The sequence below is a fragment of the Lates calcarifer genome, unplaced genomic scaffold (genome assembly GCF_001640805.2).
Source record: "Lates calcarifer isolate ASB-BC8 unplaced genomic scaffold, TLL_Latcal_v3 _unitig_1513_quiver_2520, whole genome shotgun sequence".
Classification (NCBI taxonomy): domain Eukaryota; kingdom Metazoa; phylum Chordata; class Actinopteri; family Centropomidae; genus Lates; species Lates calcarifer.
The window spans coordinates 758-14331 of NW_026115574.1; the positions used below are offsets into that span (position 1 = coordinate 758).

At 44.1% G+C, this 13574-nt stretch overlaps 1 protein-coding gene and 1 long non-coding RNA gene across 2 annotated transcripts; one reads left to right on the forward strand and one right to left on the reverse strand.

Annotated features, from left to right (window-relative positions):
* Positions 1 to 438: 438 nt before the first annotated feature.
* On the reverse strand, positions 439 to 3817 carry LOC108889311 (uncharacterized). Its single transcript, XR_001961959.2, has 5 exons — positions 3582 to 3817; positions 2241 to 2402; positions 1780 to 1904; positions 1618 to 1671; positions 439 to 1149 (listed from the first exon to the last, which is right to left on the reverse strand). It is a non-coding gene; the product is annotated as an uncharacterized LOC108889311 (long non-coding RNA).
* A 2351-nt stretch (positions 3818 to 6168) lies between these two features.
* LOC108889312 (homeobox protein pv.1-like) lies at positions 6169 to 7148 on the forward strand. Its single transcript, XM_018685705.1, has 3 exons — positions 6169 to 6475; positions 6559 to 6791; positions 6894 to 7148. Exons 1-3 carry the CDS (start codon positions 6205 to 6207, stop codon positions 7146 to 7148), a joined length of 759 nt encoding a protein of 252 aa, XP_018541221.1. The 5' UTR covers positions 6169 to 6204.
* Positions 7149 to 13574: the final 6426 nt, after the last annotated feature.

Here is a 13574-nt window from a genome sequence, read left to right on the forward strand (position 1 = left end):
TGGCTAAAAGCCATAACCCTAACCCTAACCTCTGGTTACAAGCAGCTAAAAGCCGTAACCCTAACCCTAATCCTAACCTCTGGCTACAAACGGCTAAAAGTCGTAACCCTAACCCTAACCCTAACCTCTGGTTACAAGTGGCTAAAAGCCATAACCCTAACCCTAACCTCTGGCTACAAGCAGCTAAAAGTCATAACCCTAACCCTAACCTCTGGCTACAAGCAGCTAAAAGCTGTAACCCTAACCCTAACCTCTGGCTACAAGCAGCTAAAAGCTGTAACCCTAACCCTAACCTCTGGCTACAAGCAGCTAAAAGCTGTAACCCTAACCCTAACCCTAACCCTAACCTCTGGCTACAAGTGGCCTCTGGATAAAAATATTCACTTTCATAGAATATTAAATAGACTGACAACATATTCAGTATTCAGAAGTATTTATTTGAGTAAGATAATCCTCTGAAAATTCAGTGTTGCAGCAGCAAAAAAAAAAGGTATAATATTAAGAAAATATGAAATAAGATAATATTTAACAATGTAAAAATTATAAACAATATGAACAATATAAACAGGACTGTGTATGCAGTAATAGATGGGATTTGAGTACTAATATTGCTCTGTTTGAAAGGAAAATACTAAAATGAAACACAAAATCTAACTAAACTCACAAACACTGCGTGGAAGTGTGAGTGTGTGTCTCTGGACAACAAAGGTAAGATGGCATCACAGTATAGTAAGGTGTGTGTAGTAGTAGTGTTAATCAAAAAATGTCATGGTACAGAAAGGCTTAAAAAAACCTTCAAAGAAAAAACATCAAAAAATGTTATAGTACGGAAAGGCTTAAAAAACCTTCAAAAAATGTCATGGTACAGTAAGGCATGAAAAAACATCAAAAAATTTTAAAAGCGTCAAAAACCATCGAAAAAAGTCATAGTATAGGCATCAAAAAAATGCCATAGTATAGTAAGGCATTAAAAAGCATCAAAAAAAGTCGTAGTATAGTAAGGCACCAAAATTGATCAAAAAATATAGTATAGATATCAAAAATGAATGCAGATAGCTTAGGAAAGGAAAAATAGATTTATTGATCAGTCTCTGTGATTCACACGTGTTCTTGTCTCTGCGGGAGGAGAAGACGACAGCAGCTGAAGACCTGAAGTGGATGAAAGAAAACAAGTGTGTTACGAAGCTGTTTATCAGATAAAAGGGCACATTTTCCAAACACTAATATGTCTTTATTGAACACCTGTGAGAACATTCAACTGCTCATGATTCAACTATTTCATTAATAACTGTATCACAAAGATGCTTAGTGGACATCATGACCACTTAACCCTGACCAGCTCTAATAAGTGTTTCCTTGTGGTCAAATGTCATTATCTTTGCTGTCATTTGTTAAATGTTGTCTGGAATCAAATCATTAAAAGTGTCTTCCTAAACTTGAGTTGCATTTCTCTATTCTGAAACTGATGTTATACTTTATATATATGTATATATTTTCTGGTTTTATATTTATTTTTTAGGGGTTTTAGGAGCTTTAATTTGTTGATGTTTGTTCCAGACTACAGGTTTTAAAGAGTCAAACTGCAGCTGAGATAATGACTGAAAACAATAAACTTACACTCATCTTCTGCAGATATCTTCATGCTGTTCTTTATGAGCTGAAGTCTGAGTCCTGTGATGAAAAATCAGACAAAGCAATAATCAGAAACTGTGTGTGGACTAACTAAAAATACAAAATACTACAGCACCAAAAAGTCAAAGTCACAACACTGAGCTGTACCTGGAGGAGAGGAAGTAAACATGGCTCCTGTTTGGTGTAACATCATCTCCCTGGTTGATGAGGCAGAATCCATCGTCTCCAGCTCACAGGCTCAGATTAACTCATCTGTCTCTGCAGCGTGGGAACTAAAATTCACACAGAAAACAACATGTCAACAGACTGAAGAGAATCATTTTGTCTGAGTTTTTATTTTATTCACTATTCTTTATATAAAGACAGAAGTGTTCATCAGAGGTGTTGCTAAAGCTTCCTGTCAGCTGGTTAATGTGGACATGGTCGTTCTACGTGTTACCACGTGACATGAAGTTTCAACATTTCTCATGAAGACCACAGGCTCAACAGTCAGAACATGTTACATTAACCAAAAAAACCCAAAAACATCTGTTTATGTAAGAAATCAGAGAACCATGTAAACAAGTCTACACTGAGAAATGAAGTGTTTATAAAGAGGTGTAATATACCTTTATCTTACAAACTGGTCACAGCTGACAGTCCCATCAGGTGAGGTCCTATCAGGTGAGGCTGTGTGGTCAGCTGGGATTCAGTCAGAGAAAGCCTTCCAATCAGAAGGAGTCCTCGTGCTGCAGACCCATCAGCTTCTCATCCTCTGTCTGCATCCACAGCTGGAAACAAAAAGCAGAACATGACGTGGTTAGTTCATATTTCAGCTTTGGAGTGCGTCAGTATAGTAAACGTTATTATAGTTCAGAGGTTTAAATATTGACTATCTTAACCCCTGTGGTTAACTCTCCCCCTGTCTGACCCACACCTTCTATCTACACCTGATGTTGAGCCTTGTCATCTCACCTCTGTCTGATCCTAATTCAAACCCTTAATAAAGGTAATCAATAACAGAATGTTTGGTTTCCTTTTGTTATAAATTCACAGTAGCTGTTTTCAAAGCAAGAGTGAGAGAGCAAGAGACAAGTGAATACTTCCTTCAGCACTGAGAACTCACAGAGTCAGCCTAATTCAAAGTTTATACATTATTGTCAGAATTACATCTGCCTTATCTAACTATCACCTAAGATACTGTAGTAGTAATAGTAGTAGTAATACAATTAAATTTTCCCAGTGGATCATAAAACGAGGCCTCTGCACTGCCTGTGTCTTTGTCAACTTCATCTGGACTTCATCCTCTCCTTCATCCACAGCCTAAGAACAACAACAACAACCAATAAGGCTGTGTTGCAGCCACAGGACCTAGCATAAACAGACTTAAAGAGCAGGATGATTTTAATCTGAAAGAATACTAGAATAATTTGGATGCTCTTCAGTGGCTTCACTGATACTGGGTCAAACTGCCAGCTGATCTGTTTTAGATTAAGGGATAATATATAAGGCAACAGTCACAGTATTTTGTAAAATTACAGTATTCCAAAATAATAAAATAATTCAAAACACTTTAGTTTAAAACCTAACCTCTTCTTTCAGAACTGAAGAAGCCTTTTGGATGAGAGGTGAAACGTCTCCAAGAAACCAAAAGAAGTCTAGTTGCCCTCAACTTCAACACCTAAGACTACCATGACCTGAGAACCCACACAGACACTTTGTCGTTAGCCGTTGTTAGCTGCTATTGTACTGCTGTTCAGTTACAGAGGTACAAACTCCAACACAGCAAAGAAAAAACAATAACTTTTACGTTACTTAGTAAGCTAAAGACACTACCTGAAGACACTAGTCTTTAAAGACACTAATCTTTATGCTAATGTATAGTGTTTAGTTAAAGACACTAGTCTAGCTAAAGAAACTAGTCTTTAGCTAAACACTATACATTAGCATAGCCGCGTAGCTAACGTTACCTTTAACGAGGTGGTCACTCACGAGGCTTATCCGACACCAAGTGGCGTTTTTGGTCAGCTTCTTTCATTTTCTTCGCTGTGAAAACCAACCTGTGGTACTCGATAAAAGTTTAACGTGTTTACTCAGGTTTATGGATTCGAACAACCGTAAACAACGCAAACCGTCGCCGTTTCGAAAACCTGCGAGGGCGTCTCTCCGTCTACACAACCACTTCCTGCCGCGCAGGGGCATTCCGCTGACGTCAGACACAAACAAATGATTGACGTGTGTTCTGTCCAATCACAATCAAGAAGTGCTGTCCCACCATTTCCGTAATCTGAAATGTTGTGTTTTGTTTTGACCCTCAGCGCCACCGTGTGGTGAACTCCAGCACAGTAAAGGACAGTTTTATTGGACCTTAAAAGGCTCTAATGGGCTGAGTGGAGTTGCTAAATATAATGTATTATAATGTATAATGATTGCGACACACCTGCTGGTTTATTAGCTTTATCCAGGCCAGTGGCCAACCAAAAATTAGAACACAGTGAGAGCAACATTTCCTCCGGGACAGACAGAGGGACAGACAGAGCCCATGCCGGCAGAGCTGAGGAAATAGGCGCAGTGTGAAGGCGACGTCCCGGGCGCTTTTTATTGTTATCTAACGGGATCAGGGCACATCTTCAAAGCTTCAGAGATAAAGAGCCCCCAAGAGGCTGAAGGGACCACTGCCTTCACAGCGACAGATCACCGATAAAGGAGACAACCAGGCCCAGCCTCTTATCTGCATTGTCATATAACTAAACGATCAGTTTAGCGCCATTGTCCCCGAGCTGCTGCATGCAGAGATCTGCCAGGGGAGGGGCGCTGACCCCACAGGTTAGGCGCTGTCTCTCGGTTTATTTGGCACCTAATAGACATGATGTGAAACTGTCAGTCACGTTAACTGTTTCCACATAGTCGAATGGAGAAGGCTGAACATTCAGTCTTAATGAGGAGTGCATGTTAGTCATTTTCCTTTGTATTAATCCCATTGATTATTATTATTCCTGTGATTATTTATTATAAATGTGATATCCTATATTCGCAGCTCTTGGTATGTGAAGTCAATTTAAGGATTACCTGGGTCTTTTCTCTGGGCTTGTTTGCGCTCCCAGGGGTTTCCCGGCTTCCTCGCAGCTTGTTTTAGCATATTTCCATTTGAACAGGTCGACAATCAGCTGTAATTGTGTTGCTACTGTAATACCTTTGATCTGTAATGTTTGAAGCGCCTGTGCCAAATGCTGATCTTGGGCTGCTGGCGCCAGCGCTCACCGGGGTATCAGAGACACCTCAGTACGAAACCACTGGAGGACTGCTTCTGCTCCTCCGTTTGATAAGACGAGTAAAACTGAGAGGTGAAGTTTCCTCAGACCAGATCTGTTGGGTTTTGTGAGGCTGTGGCTCCAAAGCTGGATTTTACGCACACAACGAGTTTCCTTGTTACAGTTTTCTCTCCTGTTAAATGTCTCTGATAGACCTGATGTTTACACCACAGACAGTAAATCAAACCTGGAGCTAAACATTTTCAGCCATGAGCAGAGACCAGAGACCAGATGACAGATCTGTGATGAGAAAATAAATCTGAATTAGAAAATCATTCCAGGAGCTTAAAGCTTCTGTGTATCATCTGCACTGAACCAGAAAATATCAGCTCCCACATCCCTGTTAATGTGTGGGTCACCATCATAAGGAGTAAGGAGGAACTGATGGATCCACAAGCAGAACAGTCAGGGTCATATTATATTATTAAATGACTGATGTGTTCATGTGTGAGCAGGACTTCAGTGACTGATGGAAGCAGCAGATGTGGATGGTATAATCACATGGAGCCAGTGCTGTGTTATATTCTCTAAACTGCTCACATGCTTTCTGAACAAAGTCTTGGTGGAGTGCAACATCAGCTCCTGAAATGTAGTTTAGTCAAACAGCATAAAATAGAAATAGTCAAGTAAAATGTACGTGTCTCAAAATGACAGTACTTTAGTGTGAAAGAATAATTTGTGTTTTTGAATGAATAAGCCAGAGAGATCAGGGAAGGAGGGAGAGAAGTGAAAGCTAATTAAATGAGAGGAGCAGTCAAAGGAGTGTTTGCTCTCTCATTGTGTGGCTCTGTGCTCTCAGACTTTACCCACTCAGAAACTACAAAAACCTCAAATAGACACATTTAGGCAACTAAAGCACATAGATGTCAGCCCGTCTTCATAGCAATAATTGCCTCCATGTTAAATGATGCATTCATGTGACAGAGGACTGCTCATTCTCACTCTCACTGCACCAGCAGCGACATGAAAGTATTTGGCTCCACTTCTGCAGAAGATACAGCTGTTAATGCAGGGCCCTCAGTTTCAGTCAGGGCGGACTAATGTATGAGCTCAGGAGGATTCTCACAGACTCCGCGGCGCCAGGTCTTCACACACTCACAGGATATGTAAAGACTTCAATAACGAGCCATTAACCCCTAATCATCGGGATCGATCAGGCGTTAACAAGGGTCTGTACGTATGCAAATCCCGGTGAGCGTCAGGCCTGTATAAAAGCTGACCCCGGACAGAGCTGCCACCACTCCCCCTCTGACATTCAGCGGATTTACAGGTCACTGCGAACATGGTCAAATACTTCTCTGTGGACTGGCTGGCCCAGAGCCATCACAACACCGCGCCAGCTGAGACCCACGGAGCTGGCACGGATCCTGCGCCGACCTGCAGACCTCATATTCCCTGCGTGGTGCAGCCGCGTGCCCCGAGTTTTGGCAAAGGTTACCTGCAGCCAAAACCCAAACCATCAAAACCCGAACACATGGAGCCAGTGGAGATCAGCAGGCCTCTGGACTCCAGCCTCTGCTCACCTCTGCATTCAACAAACTGCGTCTCACCAAGTAAGTAAACACACACCCTGACTTTACTCAGACTTTATTCAGACCTGACGCAGAGATCAGAAGCTCACCTCTCCTTTCTTCAGTTTCAGAAATCAGCGGCTACTCCTCCGGGTATGAGAGCGAAGCCGCCTCCTCGGAGTGTCCCTCTGTGGACGAGGGGAGCGAGGTGGAGAAGGACGGACCTCAGCGCCGAGTGCGCACAAAGTTCACCCCGGATCAGATCAGCAAACTGGAGAAGATCTTCAACAAGCACAAATACCTGGACGCTGGAGAGAGAGTGAAGACAGCACAGAGGCTCGGCCTCACAGAGACTCAGGTGAGACACGGTTTTCAGTGCAAGCAGCCCGGTTTAACAGCAACATCCAACACCCGGGGGTGTCATTACTGTGATTACTAACTTCAGTTCTCTCTCTCTCAGGTGAGGACCTGGTTTCAGAACCGGAGGATGAAGCTGAAACGGGAGGTGCAGGACTACCTCGCTCCTCAAGTCCCATCGGTGATGTTCCAGCCTCTGCCCCCGGTCCAGTACCCCGGTCTGCCCGGACAGCGACCCCAGTACCCCGCGCCCGGCCCGGCCTTCTACCCGCTCCCCGTCCCGCAGATGGTCCTCCAGCCACAGATGCCCCCTCCCCACCCTCCTCACCTCATGATCCACAATCCTCATTTCTACTGAGAACGTGTCAAACACAGACCTCTCCCACTCAAACACTTAGAATCCCAGACTGTGCAATCCAGAGCTGTTTTATTTGATGTGTGTTTGTATTATATTTGATAAGAAAGTTGTATATGATTCACAAGAAATCTATTTATCATTAAATAAAGTTTATCTTCTATACTGCAGCACTGGACTCTGTACTCATTCATTAAGGCTGTTAGGCCTGCTGGAGATCTACAGCTGATATTATCTTTATAGTGGGAATAGTTCAACATGAGCGGATCATCCTGTCTTTCATCTTTTGGGGGGTGATAAAGAAGGCAGCTGTCCCTTTAAAGGCTCTTATCGCAGCTCATTGTATGGATGTGCTGATTTGATTCTCATAAAATCAAGACGACATGAGGCTGAATCAGACGAAGCCACATAAACAAATCACCATAAATTCAATCACAGATTTACAGCAGACAGGGACAGTAACAGACGATGATACCCCCCCACCCCCGTCAACAAAGCCTGACCACATGCTCCGCTTTCATATGCGTTGTTTGTCCTCATCTCTGCACTTCAAACGGCAGCTAACGGGGAGATCATGGTCAACAATTAGTCCTAAGTAAGCCGCTCATTGAGGAGTTTACACTTACTGCAGGGGCCCTCCGGCCAGGCTCCGCTCAGTCTGGGGTTTTGTGTGGCCAACGAATCTGATCTCTGGTTTTGAAGTCTGAGGCCTGAGGTTAAAACCTGATTATGTGATGAGATTTTGGAGATAGCAAACCTGACTCACAGCAACTGTAAGATAATGAACAGGTCATGAACAGAGAGGCGCAGGGCTGCTTTAACCTGGTTTCTACATTTGACCCAGGACGTTGTTGTAACATTTCCCTGGTGAATAACACGGTGACAGTTTTAGCGTAAATTCGACATTTTTTGAACGGAGTTTTGGTTGGGAACTCTCTCACTGTGGTTACCTGGTGCGTCGCTTTGAAGGCGGCCGGAGGCTCTTCAGCAAATGTCTCATTCAAACAGACCAACAAAGATCAAACGGAACTTTCTCACTTTCTATGGATGCGCTCTGACTGCGGTCACACCCACACAGCCCCACCACAACAAAGACTTCATCACCGGGCTGCTGGATGCGCAGACAGCTGGGCGCTTCTGTCTGGCAGCTGCAGGAGTCACCCAGCAGCCATTAACAATGTTCTAAAGCTGGGCCACCTCCAGCAAATCACTGCTTAGACGATAAACGTACAGATCTCTGATACCAATGGAATATTTCCATTAACTGAACTATATCAGTCTGTGAGTAGCTCTGGAACTGGCCTACATGTCTGTCACAGTGAACCGTCCTGTATTCAGCGGCGGATGTGGCTGTGAATCACTTTATGCAGAGGTCTCTCAGGCTGAGATGCCAGGTAACTGATACTCAGAGCTTGGTGGCGCCGGAGAATCTCAGCCAGCCATGAACGTGAGAAAAACCACAAGCCTGCCTCTATTAACCTCAATTACAACCACCATCAAGTTTCTATCGTTCCGCTGACAAGCCTTTGCATATGCAAATAAAGAAGTGTGCCCCTATAAAGCGGCCCAGAGTCAGCCAAAGGGACAGCGACCCCGACCTGCACACACCTGGAGATCACTGCTCGGCTGCAACATGGCAAACTTCTGTAGAGTGGCTTTCCAGAAGTTATTATGAGGAGCCGCCTCTGCAGGTTCATTCAGAAGTCCATAGAGAAACTGAGGAATTTACAAAGGAACCAAGAAGGGAATTCTCTCCGACTTCACCAAACAGTAAGTTCACTGCTGAGCTTTGTCTCAGGAGCTGAGGTCGACAGGATCTTTGTGTGTGTGTGTGTGTGTGTGTGAGGATTTTTGACCAAATGAATGAAACGCTCTGCTCTTCCTCCCAGACAGCTGCGGCTACACCTCGGGTCTGAGAGCGAGGTGGGCGATGACAGCGAGGGAGAGCCACCCAGCAAAGAAGGATGAGAACCAAGTTCACCTCGGAGCAGATCAGCACACTGGAGAACACCTTCAGCAGGCACAAATACCTGGGTGCCACACAGAGGAAGAAGTTCGCCGAGAAGCTGAACCTCTCTGAAACTCAGGTAGGTGTTTGCCACTGGTTTGAAAAGTCAGTAAACCATTTAATTCTTAACTCTGCATGAGAGCATGAGCTGATGTCTGTTTCCGTCTTTCCCAGGTGAAAACGTGGTTCCAGAACAGGAGGATGAAGTTGAAACGGGAGGTTCAGGACCTGCGCCCTGCCTTCCTGTCTGTCCCCGCGCTCTGCTCCCGCCTCAGCTGTTTCAGCACCCCGGCCTGAGCGGACAGCTCCCCGCCCGCAGCGGCTTCTACCCGCAGCTGCAGCCGCTCCACAGGCCGGGCCTCCCCGCTGCCCTGCACCCCGCCATCCTGCCTCCACACTTCTACTGATCCTGACCACAGCCACCCACCGAAGTCCTGTCTAGAATCTAGATACTTTATCATTGCTCTCTGTCAAAGAGGGGTTGTGAATATAACAGATTTTAATATGTCTGAAGCACTACAGTATATATGGATGTATGTATTATTAAAGAATGTAAATGTATTTGCTGTTTTATGTCACAAATAAAACAGAGTGAAAGACGATAAACTGCCTCTCTGCTCCTTTGTCCTTCAGTCAGAACTGATTTCACTGAGATCTTCCACTGGTAGCCTGTTAAACAACCACAACATCTGTAAAATAACTCATGCACACTTTAAATCATTTCATATCCTTCCACAATAATCTGAAAATACACGAGTAACAGTGAACACTGGGGAATAACGAGGCCACAGAATCAAACCAGTGTCGCCATCTGTTGCAGTACTGATGTTAACTGTAACAAAGGAACAAATGGTCCAGTCTATGTCCTGTTATCACCATATTGTGAGCATGTTTTATCCTCTGCCCCTCCCTTCCTCTCTGTCTTCATGGGTTCCACAGAGACCCACAGACAGGGATGAGACCGGCTCTCATCTCTCGTTCTGACCACTTCCTCTCTCGGTTAAAGAGATGCTGTCTCCGGCTGCTGCAGCCAAATATTTTCATTTGGCGTCCGGTGCCATGGCTCCGAGCTGTGATGGTGCTCCGCTCGGTGTAGTTCTCCATCTTCAAAGGGACATCAAAGCGGAGCTAACTGTCAGATCATTGAGATCCATTGAGCTCTATTGTCTCCTGATTGAACAATTCGCACTTGGTTGAAAGCCGCGGAGGGACGGCGCCCTGCAGTCTGCCTGAGGTGTATATTGCCTCACGTCGGAGTCATTAGGTGGCACCGGCTAAATAGGTGACTGATTGAGTCACTCTGTCATAAAGTGGCTACGCCTTTCACTTATGATTTGTAATTGGGATTCAGAATAGGAAGTAGCTGCTGGAGGAGTGATTACATTCACTGCAGGCTATCAGACACTGACAGACGCTCTGAGTCTCTCAGATCTGGATCTTCAGCTGGTTCCATGTAGACCTGATCCACACAGCCTGCATGTACCGGGACATTTAGAAGGAAAATAAATACTGACACCTCCCACCAGGAGGCACAATTATCAAAGGAGATGATTAGAATCCCACGCATCAGTAACTGCTATAATGAGAGGAACATTATTCATTTAAAGGTTTACTGGACCATATATCCATTTCTACAGCTCGTCTATACAAAGCAGCAGATAGAGCGAGGCCTCAGTCTGCAGCATTAACCAGGATGGTTCCTGCCACTAATGGCAACATGAGCATCAATAAATGATCCATTGTGAGAGGGCAAAGAGTCGGTGAGATGAATGACAATGAGGGTTTCACTGATCCTTTAGAATCAGGTGAGTGGGAAGGTGAAGAGGTGCTAACAGCAGCTGGACGGCAGCAGACAGAGCGGAGCCGAGGCTGGATGACGGGGAGAGGCCAAAGGTCGCTGACATGTTCAGTGAGAGAGCTACTAATGAGATCGACAACATCATCTGATGATTATAGTGATGGAATCAAAGCTACAGTATGTGGCTGTCAGAGGAATGACTTCCACACTTTTAAATGTACAATTAACCTTTAAAAAACCCACAGCTCATATATTTCAGTCTAATAAGTTGCCTTTTGTCAGGGTTGGAAAGTACGTTTATTCAAATACTGTACTGTGCTCAAGTCATTTATTAGACAGCTTAAACTCTTTACATTTAAAGAAAAAGAGAGAGGACTAGTTTATCAAATATAGAGCACTGCCAAAGATGAAATCATTCGAGCCGAAACAGTGAAGCAGTGTCTGTTTGTGGCCTGTTGTCGAGTCTCAGATATCTGACTTCATCTTTAAATTTCTTTGATGGTTTGAATTAAATAAAGTATAAAGAAATAGTTTAGGATTGTTGGTGTTTTTACTAAAGTTAGGGGTGTGAATACTTCTTTCCCTCTGCCTTTTCTTGTGATGTTTTCAGTATATGCACAGTCTCAGTTTTAAGCTTGATAAAAATAAAAACAGAAACACCATGAGTTGTTTGGTGGTGACAGACTGGACAGTTGTGGCGAAGTGAAACAACAGTTCTAGTGGCAAAGAGCTGGTTTTATGGGATTAAAGCAGCAATACTGAGGCAGTTTCTTGGGCACTGTTGCCCATAAGAGTTACCCAAAAAACTGCCTAGTGCATCACCACCTTAAGTCATTTGTGACCCCACACAGTTTAAAAAGTCAGAATGCATCATCCAGTGTTTAATGCCAAGATGTCTTTATTCAAAAACTGCAGCCAACAAAACACGCAGAGGCAAACAGATGTTTTACAAGAACAGTAATTCAGTTAAAAAGCAGCGCTGCCTCACCACACACTCACACAGAGTCATCATGAGTGAATATGATGAAATCTGAGTTATGATGTTACATAAGAACGAATCACAGAGACTGAAAAATCACCTGTGGTCAGTGTGTCAGAGTCTACGCTCTGCTGTCTTCCTCTAGAAGACCACGGCAGCCTGGATCCTGGGGTGTGAGAGTGAGTGTGCTTTGAGGTCAGCTGTCATGTGGAGAGGATGATGAAAAGCTGTCTGCCTGGTGGAATACCTCTGCAGCCCCATTTTCCCATGCCCTATGCCTCTTTAAAGTTACATCTCAAAGAGGTATATGCATAGGAAAAAGGAACAACGAGTGCAAATGATCCCGCTGCCCTGTCGCTGCACACTGGAGCCTGGAGGGCAGGGATGTGAGAACAGACAGTTACAGTTACATCAACAGCAGAAGCTATAACTCACATATTCTCCTCCTGTCTGACCGGGTGACACTGCTCTGCTTGTTGAACATAGAAATCAACTGAAATGTATTTTCAATCTTTAAAAAACAACACAGAGGGAAATGTATGGATGTCACTTTCTAGTTTCTAATAATAAAATGAAAAGAATAGGTTTCTAGAATAAATGAGGCGTGAAGAGGACTTACCCCGTACAGCACCAGATGAGTGTCTCCTGGGAAAGCACCTCCTGTTGGCCATTTATCCCTCCACAGGACCTTGAAGATGTTTGAGAAAGACAGAGTAGCTGTTGTCTGCTCACTCAGCACTTATCCCCTCCTTGCTTCCAAGCCATGGCGACACACCTGTGGAGACAGAAAGCCCCGGCACGAAGAAAAAAAACAAAAAACTGCTCGCTACGCTACAGTGATACACACAGCTCTGACGCCTGTGTAAAGTTCATTGTCTGTTATGCCCAAACACTCTGGTTAACAGTGAAGTTGTTACTGTTATTATCTGTTAGGATTATCACACACATGCTGCAGACGTCAAGCAGAGCGTGGAGGAAGAGAAAGGCTGAGGACGGCTCGTTCCTGCTGCTGGAAAAGTTTCTTATCTGTCCAGGTTTTTTTTTTTTTTTTTTTTTTTTTTTGCTCCCTTTCTCTCTCCCAGAAGAGAGGCCCCCATGATTTTTAACACTCAAGGTCTCTAGACAAGGACTCTCAGGGTGTGCTGAAGTGAGACACACACACACACACACACACACACACACACAGACTGCAGTGTGTAGTGTAGGGAGTATTATGGCATGTCAAGGCTAGTGCAACCAGCCGAGGATGAAAACTCTTTGCTCTGGACCTCTGAGTTTGCAGCGTTAAGAGCAGCAGTCATATATCACAGGCTTCAGTAAAGGAGGATCTGTCTTAGATGAGTGTTTTGGCCCAGTTGAGGTCATCTCACATCACACTGGAGCAGAAAAACACCTTCAGGCTAAAGATGCTAAAGATGAGCATCTCTAAAAGCCTTCTCTGTATCAGGGTTGAGTTTTGAAAATCAGATGAATTATCATTTCGTCTGAACAATACGTGTGTTTCCTCAGCTCAGTCTCTGATGGGCTCTGTGTTAAAATCTTTAAAACCACATTTAAAGACGTGTCTACATATTAAACAGAGGTATGGCTCTGAATCTCTTGTCTCAGGGCTGGTCTAGAGACAGTTGAGTAGAGAGAAGTGGT